The sequence below is a fragment of the Alosa alosa genome, chromosome 22 (genome assembly GCF_017589495.1).
Source record: "Alosa alosa isolate M-15738 ecotype Scorff River chromosome 22, AALO_Geno_1.1, whole genome shotgun sequence".
NCBI lineage: Eukaryota > Metazoa > Chordata > Actinopteri > Clupeiformes > Clupeidae > Alosa > Alosa alosa.
In genome coordinates, this window is record NC_063210.1 from 640,228 (window position 1) to 660,597 (window position 20,370).

The 20,370-nt window shown below is 39.4% G+C and overlaps 1 protein-coding gene across 3 annotated transcripts in view; it reads right to left on the bottom strand.

Annotated features, from left to right (window-relative positions):
* Window positions 1-20,370, bottom strand: part of acadsb (acyl-CoA dehydrogenase short/branched chain) — a 134,539-nt gene that overhangs the window by 65,227 nt on the left and 48,942 nt on the right. For all 3 annotated transcript variants that reach the window (XM_048233482.1, XM_048233481.1, XM_048233483.1), the window contains exons 3-4: window positions 17,047-17,147; window positions 15,235-15,441 (exon numbers count right to left, since the gene is read on the bottom strand). In XM_048233482.1, coding sequence (XP_048089439.1) covers window positions 15,235-15,441; window positions 17,047-17,147 — 308 coding nt within the window. The remainder of the gene's footprint in view (window positions 1-15,234; window positions 15,442-17,046; window positions 17,148-20,370) is intronic.

The following is a 20,370-nucleotide window of genomic DNA, read 5'->3' on the forward strand; positions in this document are numbered from 1 at the left end:
GACGTTCTCTGCGGTAAACTACAGTCCTTGTAGGAAGCGTCCATTGTTTTTCCAACCCACTTTTAACTTTCAACAAAATTACGTCTCACTGCAACGATGCAGTATATATCATTGCCATTTAACGCTTCACCCTATTTGTCCACAAAAGCTCTTTCAAGTGAGGATATAGCTCGATGTCTCTATGTTTCCGAGGAGATATATATATATATATATATATATATATATATATATATATATATATATATATATATATATATATATATATAATTTATATATATATATATATAATTTCTGAGCGTCTTACACCCCAATAGGCATCATTAAACCATACAATGATCCAAAACATACAGCCAAACAAGTCAAGAAATGGTTAACAGAGAACAGTGTCATATTTTAGAGTGGCCCAGCCGGAGTCCAGACCTCAATCCGTCAAAAAAGTGAGTACAAGGCCAGAGTGATGGCAAATCGTTCCTGCCTCAAAACCCAGATTGCAGCTAAAAAGGTCTACAATCATTGTGGATACATGAGCGGCTTGGTAGGTATTATAAGAACCATTTTGAGAGCTTTGATGGCAAATAAAGACGTTTCCAGTGATTATTTTAAAAGGGTATGAATAATTGTGGATATGCCATTTTTCATAAAATTTAAAAAAAGATAAAAATGCTTATTTTTTTTAGTCCATGTTTCTACCACATTGTCTTGCAACCTATTCGCATGTGGCAGTGTCATTTTCAGTCAGAACAAACCATATTGGTCAAGAGAAAATCAACATTAAATCAAATTTTGCCAGGGGTATGAATCATTTTGTTCTTAACTGTATATAGTATAAGTATAATATACTTTGGCGTGGCCACTGCTGCCCCGGAGCGTCTACAGCTGAGGACAAACTCCAGCGACATTGTTAAGGAGGTCATCTCGTTGCAAAAGAGGAATATTAACATCTCCAGTGGTGAGTCCCGAAACATACTGGACCGTCATGGCACAGGCCTAACACTGACTACGCCTTCAATCATACCTAGGAATGCCGTGATAAAAAACCATCGCATCACAAAGTTTTTCCAAACGCTCAATCATGGTCGAACTGAGAATGGCAACCAAACGTGAACTGGAAAACTTGCTTGTAAATTCCAATATTGACTTTCTTGGACTGACAGAGACTTGGTTAACTCCGCGAATGCCCTTGTTATGCCAGGGTATGATGTTTTTAGGAAAGACAGAGACCAGGGAAGGGGAGGGGAGTTTTATTATATGTGAAAAGTACTATTAAATGCAAACAAATTAAATGGCATAGGGAAACTGACATTGAATGTGTTGGGGTCAATATCTCACTCTCAACTGAAATGGCATTTACTTTAATCTGTCTATATCGAAAACCATCAGCAAAGCCTTAATTTTATTATCAGTTAAAGAACCTCCTTCATTAGTTTGGATTTTAACAAAGAGGTTATATTGATGGGGGACTTTAATGTTAATTGGAGTGATAAGAGTGGAAGAAAAAAGCTTAAAAACATTACCGACTATTTCAATCTTACACAGTTAATTGAACAACCAACTAGAATAACTAATCGGTCAGAAACTAAAATAGATTTTTGTTCACAAATAGACCAGAAAGAATTATTAAAGACCTTTAATCTAATGACAGGGCTGTCTGATCACAATATCATTCTTTTTGCCAGGAAGCTAAAAAAACACAGTTTTCATTCCTCAGAAACACCTGTATATAAATATGAATCAGTTCCAATTAGTCAGCAGGAAAACCTTGATGTAGCACTGAGAGAGATTGAATGGGACGGGGTCCTCTCTAAAGGAGACCTGGAGAGTGACTGTGACCAATTCACCTCAACAATTAAGAAAGTGATAGGGGCCTACCTCAGAAAGCGGAGCCAAAAGAAACGCAGGGAAACACTGCCCTGGCTTAATGAAGAATGTAGGAAACTTATGAAGGAAAGAGATCAATTACTGAAACAATCTTTAAAATCAGGTCTTACAACAGACAGAAAAAAATGTACCTCATTAAGAAACAAAGTAATAAAAAGGCTAAGACAAACTAAAGCCAACTTCTTCATTAACACTATTGAAGAGGCAAGAGGAAATGGGAAGAAGATATGACAAACCATCAACAAGCTGACTGGCAGAAAACAGAATCATAACAATAAAGAACTACAGTTGAAAATTCATACTGAACTAGTCACAGATCCAACCATTCTATCTACTGTACAAAACTGAACATCTTCTTTCTCGACTCTGAAATAACCCAACTTTTTAATTCATCCAGCTACTCTACTTGTCCCATTAATTATACACAGCCGATTTTCCACCTACAACAAATAACTGATACAGAAGTCGCAAACACCATCAGTGGCTTAAAAAATTCAAAGGCCATGGATATCTATGGCCTTGATACTAATTTCTTAAAACGGCACAAAGAGACCCTTATACAGCCTATTACATATCTGATTAATCAGTCCTTAAGTCTATCCATTGTGCCATCTGCATGGAAGATGGCCCTGGTCACACCCGTTTTTAAATCAGGTGAAAGGTCAGATATGGCCAATTATCGGCCAATCAGCATTTTGCCTGTCGTTTCCAAAATAGTCGAAAAATGGGTGGCTAAATTACTGATTCAACATCTCAATAAAAGCAATAACATGTACCGGCATAACTACCCTTAAAATCATTGAATCTCTGTTTAAGAAAGCCATAAAAACTTTTGATAAAAAGGCATTGTCATTTCACCATTGCAATATCTTAGAGAGACACAAATTTTTAAGCTTTGACAATTTTATGATTGTTTGGTATACAAATTGCTGCACAATCTTGGCCCCCCTCCGCTGCATGACTTTTTCCAAAGACTTGGAAGTGGAGGTAGTACACAGGCCTCTGTTAAAGGGGACTGTGTAATACCATTCAGACGCACCGCTTTTGGCCAAAATGTATTATCAGTAGTAGGAGGTAAACGATGGAATAGCTTGCCCTCCCAATAAGAGAGTGTCCTACATATAACACTTTTAAAATTCACTTAAAACAGTGGCTCCTAGAAAACCAAAGATGCACTCACCTTTAACTGCCACACATGTAATTTCATCATCCACACACTTTCACTATCAATTGAATGTATAGAGGTGGATGAATAATGTCCTTGTCTTCATGTATTTCTGTTTCGTTTTGTTTGTTTGCTCTGTCAATGTACTGTATGTCACTCTTGTCCTCCTTGTCTTCATGTATTTCTGTTTTGTTTTGTTTGTCTGTTGTCACCATTATGTGTTTTATTTTACAGTGTGTGAGTGCTGCTGGTGTAGCAGGGTTAATTATGCTTCCCTGAATTCCCCCATCATTTCTACAAGTTCTATTGTAGTTTCCCACGCCTCTGTGGTACAGTAGGTTGTAGGGAGGTGTGGCTTGGGTGTGGCAGGGGTCGGTTCCCAAGCTGAAGACCCCTTAAGTGTTCATGTAGCCCCCTCCTCTGCCTCTTTTGCTACTGTCCTGAGGCAGAGGTACAGTGGGCAGTGCTTCGACTTGGCCAGCTTCACTCACGGTCCGCGCGTGGGATCACGCGACTTTAATTTGTATTTTTCCAGTGAGACGCTGCAACAACCCAAACAACCGGTAGATGGCTCAAGTGAGCAGGGTGTCTCGTAAAAAGAAATGGAGCCTGGAAAACCCTACACAGACTTCACTGCAGACTTTAGCAGACTGGTTTAGAAATAATGTAATAGCCAGAAATATGCCTGCCCTGCCCTAATAAAGAAATATTTGGTTAACTGCGAGAGTGAATCCCGCTTTGCAGCCCGTAGAGGCGCTTAGGACAAATTAAACATTCTGGTTTTCTCTGAGTGCAACGATGATAGACAGATATCTTTTGGACAAAATATAGAGTATTAACCTCCGTTGCTCAGCCAAATGCCTTCCTGTTACGTCCTGTTATCACGGAGTTACAGGCGATAAACGATTTTTGATGGTCACAAGTTTACTTCATTAGGGACTATTAGATTTATTTATTACCGGAGGAGTTTTGGGAGCATTAGTCCAAAAAAGCGTGACCCTCCCTCGCCAGCAATACATTTTTCTATGACCCTCCAAAGTGATTATGAAAAAATCACTGTCAACTTTTTCGGGTTTATAAGCCTACTGTATTTTAACGTTTTCACATATTTGGCCATAAGCCGTTTATCATAGGCTATCACGAAACCAAACTACAAAGGCGAACACTTAAACAGGGGGAATTAATTGGGCATGAATCATGCTGAACGCTATTTCGCTACCTTAGAATAATAAGGTTCTATCTGCGTTTTGAGTAGGTACAACTGGGACGATTGAAACGGGGACGAATGAAACATTCCGGTTTTCTCCGAGTGCAACGATGATAGACAGTCATCATTTGGACAAAACATGGAGCATATTAACCTCCGTTGCTCAGCCAAATGCCTTCCTGTTATGTCCTGGTATCACGGAGTTACGAGCGATAAACGATTTTTGATGGTCACAAGTTTCCTTCATTAGCGGTTTATTTTTTTGGAGTGTTTTTCATTTAAAGGTTTGACTTCGTGCTCATTCAGTAGAGCATTTAGTGCTCTCCCCAATCCCAGACGTTCACATTGCATGTTTGTTTGTAATGGATGCAACCCGCGAGATAGGCTATCGCGTTTGACAATGAGTTGTTAACAGAACCAAGACATATAGCCCAGCAGCAATCTAGGGACTGATCGTTATTTATTGAAGGGGCCACCGGAGGAATTTTGAGTGCTTCAGTTGGAAGTTGCATGACCCTCTCTTGCCTGCTAGAAATTGTTCAATGACCCTCCGACAGAATTGTTAAAAAAAGACATGACCCTCCCCTGCCAATTGTCTTCCGCCCACGCCACAGCCACACACTTTGTGATAACATTCTTAAATCAATCTTTCCATTGAGCTTGCATGCTACCAGTCCTTCCTTTTCAAATGTGTTTAGCCTGTTTGCACAATTTCACAAATAATCATATGCGATTAATAGTATGACAAATAATCCCTGTGCACGGGGACCGAAACAATGTATGCCGACTTTTTCCGTGTTTATCACGTATTTTAACTTTCCCCGCTGTCTTGCCGTTTTAATGTTTTCCCATAGAATATCCCATATTTGAATACTCTCATAACAGCCCTGCCATCGGGCCTGTCTCTGTGTTGCCCTGTTGCTACCCCTTGCCCTTCCAACGAAACAGATGTCTTCAAATCATCGTTTTCCTTGCTTGAAGGCGAACTTAGAGTGATGTTAACCTATTTAAGTTTAACGGCGATTGTCGTGAAACCACGATTCATTGGCTTGCATGTTCGGCCTTATGTCTCCACGTCGCACCTGAGGCTACTCAGCTGCAAGAGAAATAATTTCCCCTCTTTGTATGTTCACTGCAAGTTGGCCTACCATAACTTACCAACTCTGCACTGTAGACTGGCTATTTATATTTTTCTGTGAAATAAGCAAATTTATTTGTTCAACTTTATGAAGCAGAATTACGCATAGGGTACTTGGAACATAATACATTTGACAAAGGACAGATGAATGTTGCTAGTGACAAAATATTAACTTTCAGTGTTTTACGATGTCTTTGTCATGGGGAAGTGTTTTTCCCCATGAATTTATTCTAGGTTACCGTCAGTGACTGCCGTGAGAGAAGCGGGTTCTGTGTTTTAGTTCATGTCAGTGACTGGCGAGAAGCGGGGTCTGTGTTGTGTTGTGTTGCGTTAATTTATTTTCATTGGGCATACCGTGCCGTGCCGTCCACAGCTCTTCAGTTCTGACAAAGCCAAAATTTATATTGCTTGGTTATATTGTGTCCCAAGCAGCTTTCAGCCATAAGGCTACTTTGAGAACATTTCAATTCACCCGACACTAATATTCAAAATGTTGAAAACTATTTCGGCATAGCCTATAAAGCAGTTTAATTAAATGGAATGTTAGTTGTAAACAAACGAGCTACTTGGTGAGGCTTGGCCTCACAGAATCTTCGTGCCTTAGATGGCAGGAAAAATCTTCACGATAGGCCTATTAACTAACCACCCGATTCACGTTGGCTGGGGGGAAGGGGGGCCATCAGACAATTGTGCCCAGTTAATCCGGCCCTTCCCCCAAAAATCACACCTTCCCACCTCTGACAGCTTAAAAGAAGTCAAGAGGACTCCTTACTCACAGACCTATTCACAAACCTGCGGTTTTGAAATCCTATGCAGCTACAGGAGCTTCCAATCGCGAGGAAGCAATTTTGCATTGTAGGCATAACTAACATGCAATAACGCCGCCAACAACAACCAAAACTAGGCTAATCATTGTCAACATGTAAATTAAATGTAACATTATTGTGAATCAAATTAAAATGTTCTCTTTTGCAAACGTAGGCATAGTAACAGAATAATTTAATAATGTTACAAGATACTACATCAATCCATTATGTTTCATTGGGCTACTAGGCTATTTGTTTTGCCTTGATTCATTTAGGCTAGGCCTTTTTATTCAGGGGCCATATTCACAAAGAATTTTAAGGCTAAAAGTAGCTCCTAACTGGCGAATTTAGGAGCAACTCCTAAAAATAATGGGCGTGTCACTCCTAACTTTAGGACTCCTAATTTTTCACAAAAGTAATTCACGAAGCATTTTAGACCTAAAAGTAGCACTTAAGTCTGGGACAGCTTAAGTCGAGAGGACTCCTAACTCACTAAGACCTATTCATAAACAGCTTTTTTGTGGCATTTTACGTTGCGATGTTTTGAAATAGCCTATGCGCAACAGGAGCCACGAAGACTCACTCCTAGTTTAGGAGTTGTCTGAAAGAATTTGTGAATAACTTTTAAGAGAAAACTCCAATCTAAAATCTTTAAGTGCGATTTAGGAGTAGCCTACTCCTAGTAGTAAGATAAACGCCTTTTGTGAATAGCCCTCACGGCCCCAGTTATTCATCATCTTCCGTCCTTGTGTAGCGCACGCATTCTGAGACCTGTCACTCATCATCGTAAGGGAGGTCTTTGGAATCATGCCCGCGTTACAATCATCAGCCAATCAGCCAATCAAGGTGGTCACGCTTGCCCATTCACCCAAATTAATGGTTGAATATTACTGATGATCACTGTTATTTAAGAACATGCAGTGTGCGTAGGGTACCAAAAACATTTTGCTCGTAAAAAAGCATCATAACGCACATTCTGGCGGGTCTGTTATTTACTGTAGGCTCGCCAAACCACATGCCTTTATTTTGGGCAAGCCTGCATTCATTCATTCATTCAACCTTTATTTATTCTCGGAGGGTCATTGAGGGAAGCCCTCATTTTCAATGAAGCCGAAATTACAGAAGCGAAGCAAAGCGCTCCACAAACAAGACAACATTCGAGGCCTTCTGTTGAAGAATTTTATATAAAGCCTAAGCTGACAGTAATCCTCCTGCCCTGATAGGCCTACCACAGCTGTGGATAGTGTGGAATGTTCAAGTAATAACACAATCCAATGTGTGTCTCAATTGTCCCCCGCTGACCACCTCACACATTTCTCTAGATTTTGCAACGAACTTACATGACACAATGCCATAAAATATGCCAGTTTTAGGACACAGAATAATGTTTGTAATGATACCAGGTAGGCCAGGTATTGTCGAAGGTGCATGGTGAAGTGAAATTCTTACTTTGGAAAACAAACATTTGCCGATATCATCGCCGATCATCAGAATATTGCAACAGATTCTGTGTTCTGGACTGCAGGTAACTTGTTAAACCAGTGGTTATCAAACTTTTATTTCATTCCCCACTTTGATCAAGGGGCATGACTGATGATAGTGGAGATAACGTGTTATCGAGGCTTTTGCAAGTCGGCATCTTGACGGTAGTCTATTAAAAATATAAGTTTTCGATGTCCCAAGCGGAGAGCCTTACTTTATTGTTTTTAACGATCTCTATGCTACTCACAAAAATGTAGGCATGGGGACATGATGAAGTAGGTTATCCAACTGTCGTGTGTTAAATTATTGTGATTACGAGCCAGTGGTTTTCAAACATTATGCGTGACTCGGACATCTAACTAAATGCAACAGGCTCATATCGTCCTCGCATTCGCAAAATGAGGACCAGTGTTTTGTCAAATTGCAAATAGCTATTAGTTTTAACTATTTTTTTTTTATGATAGTAGCCTATACAAAAGCACTTCATACTATCTTAATCTTGGAATATGGGGAGGGAAGTGGCGCATCTGCAGTCAGCCAAATATGAATGTAATTCTGCGGCATAAAGCAGATTGTTTATCGTACAGAAAAATAAAAATGACATGTCAAGCAGTCAATTGACTACATTGCAGTCAAGAAGTAGGGCAAATTAATTCTGAAAACCAAAACGTGGGTCATAGTTGTCTAAGCCTCTATTAAGTAGCCTGTTAAAAACGTCGCCAGATAGTATTAAATCGGCAACAACATTGTTTTCTGCAGAAGCTTACCCAAGGCTACAGATTATTAATAATAAAAGTATACTGTAAAATAATAAAATAACAGTTATTTCTCTACTGGCTCAATTATCACACCACTGTTTTGATTTGCGTAGTTGCGTTAACCCAAACACTGACAATAATGTAGACAGCAAATTTCGATTTCGATTTTCGTGTAGTCAAGCCTTAAGCCATACCCAAGTAGCCTAAATCGAGGTAATGTTTAATTATGCATGATTTATTTTGTTATTGAATTCGTAGGCTGGGATTACTCTCAGCAACAATTATGTAAGGGACGGCAGGCAGAGCGATGTACAGTGGCAGAGCGACGCACAGTGGCTGAAAGTGGTACTAAAGCTTCCCGCAGCTTCACGCCGCGTAATGCGCGAATGAAGTGGTCATTTGAAAGCGATGCCCACTGTATGTGGAGTCTTGCATACAATACATCATATCTTTTATTTATGCTTTTATGGTTACTTGTATGGTGCATTTTTCCCAAAGAACTGTTTTCTGGTGTTGCACACCTTATATACACGAGTTATGTTTATTTAATCACTGTTTTTATGTTAGCTCGTTACACAATGCACATTACCTCAGTTCTACATGCTACAGTCTGCTAACGTGGCTGCAGGTGTAGCGACGTTAACTAGTTAGCTTACAGACTTTCATACTGGTGAATTGGCTGAATGCATTTAAACGTGGTTTACCTGTTTGATTGGCAGGAGCTGTGATGCGACTGGCTCGCTCACTGTCTGATGTGTTTGTTTTGTCTTATATTTCAGGTATGCCATGTTTGTTTAATGTACTTTTGTCATTGTCTATTCACATGTACTTTTGTGGCGACGCTGTTAACTGTGTGTCTCGTAGTCTTGCCGCGCGCTCTCTTTTGCTACCGTCCTGAGGCAGAGGAGCTGTGATGCGACTGGCTCGCTCCCTGTCTGATGTATTTGTTTTGTCTTATATTTCAGTAAAAGAGTCAAAGACCAGGTCGGTTGTGGCGTCTCATTATACACAACACAACGCAGAGAACGTGGTAGAGGGAAAACTACCTCTGTTACACTGGCTATCTATATGTTTTGTCCTATGTCACCTGCCTAGGGACTGCAGATGAAAAGTAGTTACTTTTACTAACTCTGGCATATTTACATGGTGTTTTTTACACAATGTTCATTAATATGTATGGTCCCTATCAAATAAACCAATACAAAAAAAACAAATTTCAGCCTGGATCGGCACCTTCAGCTTAATCTCTTAATCAAAGAGTTTTTGGTGTTTCCAGCTAAAACAGCTATCTACCAACAGATTAACATCCAGCTTGACTCAACTTCACTGACCCCAACTAGATCGGCACGTAACTTGGGCGTTGCAATTGATGACCGACTTAACTTCTCTGAGCATATAGCTTCTATTGCAAAATCATGTCGGTTTATGCTTTACAACATTAGGAAGATCAGCCCTTATCTGACACAAGATTCCACACAACTTCTTGGTCAAACCATGGTCATCTCCAAGCTGGACTATTGTAATTCATTATTAGCTGGTTTAGCCACTTGTGTAATAAGATCATTACAGTTGATTCAAAATGCTGGAGCACGCCTGGTCTTCAATCAGCCAAAGAGGACACATATAACTCCTCTCCTAGTTACTCTCCATTGGCTCCCTATAGTAGCCAGAATTAAATCTCTCAATTTGGCCTATAAGACACTGACTGGATCTGCTCCTAGTTATTTTAATTCAATAATCAAGGTATACATCCCCAACTGCCCACTGCGGTCTTCTGATGAGCGTCTGTTATGTCGACCAGTCATAAACACTAGGTCTAATTCAAGACTCTTTTCCTCAGTGGTTCCATGCTGGTGGAATGAGTTGTCCAGTGCTCTCCGTTCCTGTGGTAGTTTTGGGTCGTTTAAGAGGGTCTAAAGACATTCTTGTTCAACATGCACTTAGTTCTTTAAGCGCTTCTTATGCGTTATGGTTTGTATAATATTGTTTTATTTCCATTAGGCTGTTGATTAATTTGACATTATTGTTTATTATTGATATTCTCCTTAATATAGTCTTACAATGTCATTGTTTTTTATATTATTGATTAAATGGACACTATTGTTTATTATTGCTTTTCCCCTCATTTTCATTGCTTATTTTATTAGGCTATTTATTGAATTGACATTGTTGTTTATTATTGCTATTCTCCTTATTTTATAGTTTGACCAACATTCTAATCTGTTCCCTGTTTTTAAATATTGTGTTGTTTTTATTTTTGTATTTGTGTGTCGCTTTGGACAAAGGCGTCCCATAATCATAACCAACCATAACCATATAAAGGCTTAACATGCTTCAGATGTAACGGTGTCTGATGTCAAAGTGACGCCAAAATGAATAGGGTCAATGGAATGCTAGCTGGAAGTGGTCTACTCCTAGCCTCAGAGCCGCCCATAGTGTCTATGCTCTCCAAATGTTCGTCTACCCCCTTGGATATTTCATCAGGAGCCACTTCCGGGAATCCGGATCGCACGGGGGATCCCGGAAGTGGTCCACTTTATGCAGATCAGAGACTGTTCCATTCAAGTCTATGGCCATAGCTCAGAATTTCACCACAAATGCTAAGATCTCGGTTCTATAGCGTTAGGAATGTGAATTTTGGGGACGTTTTCATGATCCTAAAAGCCTTCTGACCATTTCAGGTAATTTTTTAGCATTTTTGATCATTCTAGTCTGGAGAACAACATGCCTCTTTATGCAGACAGGACTCAATCCCCATTTCCAGTGTTGGGGGTAACGCGTTACTGTAATTTCGTTACCTTACTTTGTTACCCAATAAAGTAACACATTACAATTCAAATTTCAGTAATTCGTTACAGTTACTGAATAACTAACGTCCATTCCTGCGTTACTCACAATATCTCTAATATATTGACTTATTGTTGGCATGCAGTGATTCCTTATTGAAAATATAGATTAGCCTAGATACATCATTTCATTGTAGTATATATGCACAGGGTAGAGCACGCATTCTCTTCCTCAAACAGGTTGGCTTCAGCCCGCACCTCCCCTTTGAAATCAAAACAGTGGCTTGTGCAAGAACTGTTCATGCAGACTACAACTGGCGCAGTGTAGCCTACACAACTTTGTTCAAAATTGATGCATTCAAGTTAACTTTGCAAAGTTAGTGTTATAGCCTACTCATCACAACGTTGTCAATCACAAACACCAATTTATTCTAATGTCTCTCTATGGAACTACCTGTAGCTTAATTTGCGGAGGACGAAGAGAAAGCACCTTTTTGATAAATGAGCCAGTATAGTGGAGAAATAACTTGAGAGATAAGAACTAATCTGTAGCCTAGGGTAGGCTTCTGCAAAAATGCTGTTGGTGATTTAAACTATCTAGCGGATGTTTTTAAAAGGCTACAAGCAATAGAGGCTTAGACTATGGCCCACGTTTTGGTTCGTAAATTAATTTGCCCTACTTCCAACTCTTGACTGCACTGTAGCCAATTGACTGCTTGACAGGTTATTTATATTTTTCTGTACAATAAACAAATGTGTTGATTCAACTTTATGTAGCAGAATTACGCACTTGGCCAGCCTATAGAACGGACACATTTTGGAGGGATAATGAGAATGTACTGTAGGCTACGCACACAAGAATCTGTTGACTATTTGTGGCGGGTTACCAGCAAACAATGTTTACCTAATGCATTAACTCAAGACCTCAAATGTTTTGTAAACAACCAAAACAGAAATGATGCAGCAGGCAGCAAATGTAGAAGAGTCATTTCCAATGGAAGAACAAAACGCTGAATGAAGCCCGCGTTACTGATGTTAAAGCACACACGCATAACGGTAAAATAAAATTAAACAAAAGGTAAATTTAGCAAATTAATATACAGTAGGCTATTGTTGGTGAAAGTAGGCCTACTAGGCTACTTTTAGCTGACCAATGCCAAATCTAAAATTGTGAATATTAACTCATTGAGTGCCAAAAACGTAATATTACGTTTTTCCTTCCCATGCGTTGAGTGCCAAAAACGTAATATTACGTTTTTAGCGTTTTTTAAAATGACGAAACTAGACACTCCAACACACCTTATATGTGATTTTGGGAACTCTGTGATGAATGGAAATGAAATATATGACGATCGAAAACTCATGAAAACGCACAATCTGGACATTTTATCATAACTCGGTTGCCACTTTGGGTCGAATCAATGACGCATGCCTAGGTCTATCACTAGGTGGCAGTCTCGCTGATCACTTCCCGGAAAGTTTACAGGCAACACTTAATATTTCATGAAAGACGTTATATCTCCATTTCTAGAAAAAAACAGCGATTTTGATGAAAACTAGCCACTGTTTAGCTTGGGATTTCTCAGGAACAGAGGCGTGTAGAAATACACGGTTTGCACCCACTGAGAGCTTAAAGTCTCACCTTTTAAACGAGCCATTGTATGTGTTCATAGCTATAACACAGAATATGCTGTGGCTGTACAAACATCATCAACAATGGTCTAGATTGCTGGCACTCTAGGACAAAGCTTCCGAAAACAGCTTGGCATTCAGTGAGTTAACAATGTTGCCTAACTCTTTGAACGTTCCACCCTGGTTAGAGACCAACTCAAAAGTAAAGTAACAGTAACGAGTAACACATTACTTTCCAAAGGACTAACGAGTAAAATAGTTTCATTACAATTTAAAGAAGTAACGAGTAACTTGTAACACATTACTTTTTTTGAGTAACAACCCCAACACTGCCCATTTCGCATCCATAGACATGAACTACGACAAATTTTTATGCTCCGCCTATGTATAATCTTTGTTAGAGCATAACACATCACTGTCAAGTTTGGTTACGCATAAACCAATAGAGCTGGTAAGTCCCGCCCTTTCCGCTGGACCTCTAGATTGAAAAATCGTCAATGCAAGTGAATGTGAGAAAATAATTATTTTCTGGTCCCGTTTGATTTGTGCCATGAATGTGAACATATGTCGTCTGTGAATTTTTAATATAATTTTTCATGTTACGAGTTTGACAGTATATTATATGATTCTTCGGCTATCAGTTGTGGAAAAGACATAACAAGAAAGACTACATGTCGCCTGTGACGTGAGCTAGCTCTAATCGCTAACATTAACTGAGATGCTAGTTTTTGTAACGGCAGGAATAAACACACATGGTAACAAAAATATTTGAAACATGTCTAACTTCACTCAACACATTAACACTACGATACAGTGTGATTGTAAAGTTGTATGGTTCACTGTGTTCAAAGTCGATCTTAATAACCCTCTACATCTCGACCAACTGATGGTTGTTATGGGAAACTAGTGATCTGTCGTCTAGCGGAAAGTTGTAGTCCACAAAGTGCTCTCACACAAAGTTTAACCGCATCAAACTTCTACCCGCTCAATTGTAGCATTCTTTACACGAAAATTTATATTAAAAATTCACAGACAACATATGTTCACATTCATGGCAAAATTCAAACGGGACCAGAAAATAATTATTTTCTCACATTCACTTGCATCAACGATTTTTCAATCTAGAGGTCCAGCAAAGGGCGGGACTTACCAGCTCTATCACACCTCAACGTCTTTCGAAGTCAGGCAATTGTCATACCATTTCTATGGCACAGATTCTGGTGTTTTGACGCAAGCTATAAGTAAGTATAAGTATACTCTTTTGATCCCGTGAGGGAAATTTGGTCTCTGCATTTATCCTAATCCGTGAATTAGTGAAACACACCCAGCACACACAAATCCCGGCGCAGTGAGCTGCCTGCAACAACAGCAGCGCTAAAGCTAATAATCAAGAAGAAGGATCTATATGCTCAAAAGAAAAAACAAATTGAACACTCATCAATGAGCAGCTCAAAATATTTAGCCTAGGTCCTCTTTTAGACTCGTTGTTAATGACTGCATTTTGCCTTGGAAAGTTCTGCGCTCCATTAGCGCCTTTTAGTTATGAAAACTTTAACCATCAGCAACACATTGAAAATATGCTAACTGAAACAACTGGTGAACAAGAAATAACTTTCCAAGACAACATCAAACTATTAGGCCTAGGTGAACTTACAATCGCACTCAGTGGAATATTTTTAGTTTCGCAAATCGGCAGCTGGGGAAACGCAAATTTGCGAGTGAACACTCACCTCATCAAGTGTTTCATTTAACCCACCGTTGGATAAAGAAAAACTAACATAAAGAGAGGCCACTATGCTTTGCCTGTCATTCTCACTTGTCACTTTCTCTCTGTATCTCATCCTCGCATGAAATAGATTTGCGGGAGATTCTAATTCACATGCTCAAGGAGCTTTCCGGAGAAGTTGGATGTCTGGTCATTTTGCGTAGTTTTAAGTAAAAAAACTGTAGCAGCGTACTTTGATGTGAAAACGCGTGGTTGCTATGCAAAATGCGTACAGTTTGGCAGGTCTGCTAGTTAAATTGCAATGTGAGAGGCAGCCAGCAGGGGAGGATACGTTGGCAGGATTATTTAAAAGGCAACCGCAACTACATTGTTCGTCTGCCCTGATTCTGATACCATGGCGGCATTAATTTTGCCGTGGCGGGCCGCCTCATCAACGTAGAGGAAACACTGTGGCCACTACAGCCAAATAGTTTGCTGTTTACCTGTCCTAGGTTTCCAAAGCAAACTTTGCTAGGGTAAAATTCGCAAGGTGTATTGCTGTGTAAAAATCTAACGAGACACATTTACAACTGAAAAAAACATTGGTGACTCAAAAAGTTTTATTTTACAAGATATTACAAAATACAAATAGGGAGAACCAAATGTTTCAATCTTACCATATCTGTGGAGAGACGAGTGAGGTATTTCTCTTTTTGCACTTCATTCCCCAGTTTGGACAGCAATGTGTTGATGAGTGTGTTCTGAATGTCACACAGAACAGCAACAGATGGGTCCACTTTTGCTAGTTCTTCAATCACCAAAATGGACGCGAAAAAGCTGGATCCAGTGCCACCATATTGTGGGTCAATTTCAATACCCATTAACTATGAAAGACGTACAAAATCATTTATACACCAAAGCAAGAGCAGATATATTTAATTGCTTTCATTTTTCTTCTGGGTCATTCCACGTCAATTGAACCAGGGCCCACGCACTTAGGTCTCAAAAAATTCTGAAAAAATTACCAGGTGTACCTATGTTACCCAGGAGACACACTGTAAAATTACTCTTAGGTAAGATCAATACTTTCCAAGATACGGCCAGTTTTACAGGGGGAGGGGGGTGTCGATTTTGGTCGGCCTCTTTTTTTTGTCAAAGTTCACAAGCCCACAGCGCAAGAACTAAACCATGTAGGAGGCTCAAATTTTGCATGCTGGTACATAAATAAGAATAGTATGTAGCAAAATCGTCATGTTTGGTCTGGATAATCCTGCATGGTCATAGCTGTCCCTCAAAGTTGATAAGTTGACAAGTTTTATTGGAGTTTTTGGCTTGGCTCTGTTTAGGCCTTCAGAAGACATATTTGTACTCAACATAGACTCTTGATTTATTTTTCTTACTGAGATAAGTAGAAACACTCTCACAAAAAGCAATGAACAGAAAATAAATTCCTTCAGGGTCTGAACAGCAAACCTTACAAGTCTGAAAAATCATTTTGGTTCTCATTTTCAGAGCACCCAAACACCTTGTGGGAATGTGCAAAGATTTTTTTTATATTTTTTTCTTTATTCACCATGAGCCTTTCTTTTTAAAAACACCAATTTGACTTGTCTTATGCAAATCTTTCTTTTTCACTTTCCACCCTGAACATGGGCAAAATGCACCATTGAGATCAATATGTTTTGTATAGAGCTACCACAGGTTACTCTATACAACCACAGGTGGCACTGTGGTAACTCTACACAAAACATATTGATGTCAATGGGGCATTTTGCCCATGTTCAGGGTGGAAAATAAAAAAGAAAGATTTTCATAAGACAAGTCAAATTGGTGTTTTTAAAAAGAAGGGATCATGGAGAATAAAGAAAAACTTATTAAAAAAATATTTGTATATTCCCACAAAGGTGTTTGGGTGCTCTGAAAATGATAACCAAAATTATTTTTCAGACTTGTGAGGTCTGCTGTTCAGACCCTGAAGGGATTTATTTTCTGTTCATTGCTTTTTGTGAGAGTGTTTCTACTTATCTCAGTAAGGAAAATAAATCAAGAGCCTATGTTGAGTACAAATATGTCTTCTGAAGGCCTAAACAGAGCCCAGCCAAAAACTCCAATAAAATTTTGATCAACTTTGAGAGACACCTATGACCATGCAGGATCATCCAGACCAAGCGTGATGATTTTTCTACATACTATTCTTATTTATGTACCAGCAAGCAAAATTTGAGCCTCCTACATGGTTTAGTTATTGCGCTGTGGGCTTGTGAACTTTGACAAAAAAAAAGAGGCCGACCAAAATCGACACCCCCCTTCCCCTGTAAAATAGGCTGTATCTTGGAAAGTATAGATTTTACATAAGAGTAATTTTACAGTGTGTCTCCTGGATAACATAGGTACACCTGGTGATTTTTTCAGAATTTTTTGAGACCTAAGTGCGTGGGCCCTGGTTCAATTGACGTGGAATGACCCTTCTAGTATTTTACAATACAGACCCCTTGCTCAAAGAGACTTCTGATGACCTTCTCATCCATTTTGGAGTTTTCATCCATTTCAGACACAAACGGTGAAATCTGTTCTTGAGCAAACTTCTTCACTGATGTGACATGAAAACAAAAAATACAGTTTGTCTTAATGTTTATATTTACATAGTCACTATTAGCTCAAAGTACTGATAAACTTTATTTTATCAAACAAATATATTTTCATAACCAACACACATGGTTATAACATTCCACTCCTCAAATCACCAACCCAAAGCTAAATGCAAGTGCTACTCTTGAGGCACCAATTCCTGGATTTTGCTACAGAATTCATGCCTAGAAAAGTCCACAGCATGATTGTTTGCATATGCAACATTTGAGTCAACATTTTACCCAGGAGCCGGTTGAACCAAGCCTAGTCTTGACAGCTATGTTGATCTTTGTTAAGACCTAAATTTAACTATGCCTGATCTTGTGAGTGCCCACAGCATTGAAAATGGGAATGTGTGTTGATAGGATACACTGTAAACTATCTCCTGTCATGTATTGTTTTGATCTGGCAACGGAGGACCAAAGAAATACAGATATTAGAAAATTAATTTAACTATAGGGCCAAGCAATTAAACATTGTCACAAATAAAAGAAAATAATCACGCTGGAGATGGATAACAGAGGCAATTAATGATCGCTCCAACTCAGGCAGCCTCCGTTCAGATATTAGACAAAACAAAATAAAAGCCTTTCTGAGCAAAGCAAAAAAAAGTAAAAGAAAGAAAAGTATCCAACTGGTGGAGATCCTTCCCAAAAACATCAAATCAACAGCAATTTAATTGTAGATGTCTTTGGGGAGGATTCCCCAGCCTTTACTGGCCGGTGTGGAGAGTGGCTTTTGACAGGTCAGAGCGCACCGCGTCTGTCACTAGGCCTGAAGCATTCCCGCCAGTTGTAGAACAATGGGACCAGAGTTTGTGTTAAAAAAAATGGACATTGTATACGGATACGGACTGGTGCGGTAAATTAAATGTTTTTTTGATGCATGTGGAAAAAAAGAATGACGATGTATTGGATTGTATACTTTGTATGGGAAAAGCAAAGGAATATTGAAATGTCATACGTGGTCATGGTATCGCTAAATGGTCTGATGCAAAGCATAGCGTCGGGGCGGTTGTGAGGGTTTCATGTGCGCACTTTTTACATCTTTGTGAGATTGCTCCAACTGTGCCTGTATGTTAGTTTGTATTATGTATTGAATGTTTACCTTACCTGTGGTATGCCTGTCTTCCGGGGTGCAGGGGTGCAAACAGAAGGGTAGGGGGTGGGACGCATTTAAATGGTCGGGGCGCGCTCCCATAAGGGAAGCGCTCATTTAGGCAGGGGTGTTTAGGACACATTGGGGATGTCGGAACACAAATGTTATAGAGTAGTGTGTGCTAATGCAGTTTATGGCTTAAAACAATAGGTCAAAGGGGCGATTGATTATTCGCTGTGGTTTGGTTGAGTCCGATGGTATAAAATGTCAGTGAGCGCTGCATTCGGGGTTCGCCTCTGTCGTGAGTTGTGTTTAATGTTTTCCGTTTTGTCTGTTACCTAAACCTGCCGGTAGCTTAATAATAATAAAAAAAAAAGGAAATTACGTTAACTTGAATTTCATTGCCTGAGTCTCACCATCCGCTTGGACACATTACTACAGGAAGGAATTACCATTGCATGTAAATGCAAAAAGGCTGCTGTGTAAAACATTGTATCAGTGTAATTTTTTATTTTTTTTAAATTAACTTGCAGTATGATTATTCAGACATAGGCCTACAGTTTTCTTGAAAACCACTTAATAGGTTAGATGTTAACTTAGAGCATACAATCGTCAGTACAAATGAAATGTTAAATCAATTGTGATACCCTAGGTATTAGGAACATGAGTTGGATGTTAACTAGGGCTGTCAGCGTTAACCGCGATGCGATTATGGACCAAGCGTAATGCTTTACATTTTTTTAATTGCATTAATCACTTGTTCTGTTATCAACAATCCCTTTTGGCTGCTACTATTTTGACCCTTTGATGCACCGTTTCTTGTCCTCATACTGCCACAGACACTTCCTAGTAGGCTTCTGCCTAGCCCCAAAGATTGTTAAGGCGGAGCAAGATACTTTGTCGTAGCTCATGTCTATGGGCGCGAAATGGGGATCGAATCCTGTCTGCATAAAGAGGCGTGTCGATGACGTATTGATGAGCGTACGTTGCAACCGGCCAACAGCAGCGGCATAAATAACCGGCGCACACCTGATATATAAGTCAATTTTCTCCAGACTCCATGCTCAAAAATGCTAAAATGTACCTGAAATGTTCAAAAGGGTTTGAGGATCATGAAAACATGCCCGAAATTCACATTCCTAACTCTATAGAACCAAGACCTTAGCATATGTGGTTAGTGTTGCACTGTGTATCGATACTAAAAAGGTATCAAGATGCCTTCACGCAAAAAACAATACGATTTCTGACGTTTTTAGAATCGATACTTTGTTAAAATAATAACGTTCTGTGTCTGTGAACTGCTGCTCTCACTGCTCCTTGCACGCATCTAGGCAAGTGGGCGTGTCAAGCAGGCAGCTCTGAGTGAGTGAGTGCGCAGGCAACGTCAACATAGTCTTTCCCGACAGTCTTCGGCCTTGTGGATAAAACAAAAGGTGAAATCTGGAACTATGTCGGATAGCCTACATCGCGAATAGTGAAGGCAAGCCATCAGGTACACAGAGGCCCGTTTGTAAAATATGTTTCAAAGTCATTTAAAAGCAGTAGGCTACGCATGGAACTTGGCTAAACACCTCGCAGACATATCCCAAAAATGTTAAAGAGTTCAAAGAACGACAGGTTAACGAATATAGAAAACCCGACTCCATGGTTAGTGCCAAGTTCTTCTCTTCTGTTAGTGAAACGAGTATGGTTCTCTGGGATAAAGCGAACCATAATTCATCAATGAATTTTGACGTGACATAACGAGCTGTAATCATTTTGACGAGACATAACGAGCTGTAATCATAGGGTGCTAACGTGATGAAAGCGCAATGTTCACGCCAGAATAACATTACCATAACTTGTAAACAATCTATTTCATGTTTGGTCAGTACTATTGGTAATATTTGTCATGGCATGTAGACTGCAATTTGTTCAATAATTATTGCCCAGATGTAGGATAGGCTACCCGGAATGCGCTAATTAAAGCCCACAGCATATAATACCACCAAAGCGTGTCCTAATAATAATAGCGGGTTATTGTTACGCGAGCAAATCATGTTATCAAAGAAATAGACGTAATGTAGGAATGCACACAGATATATTGC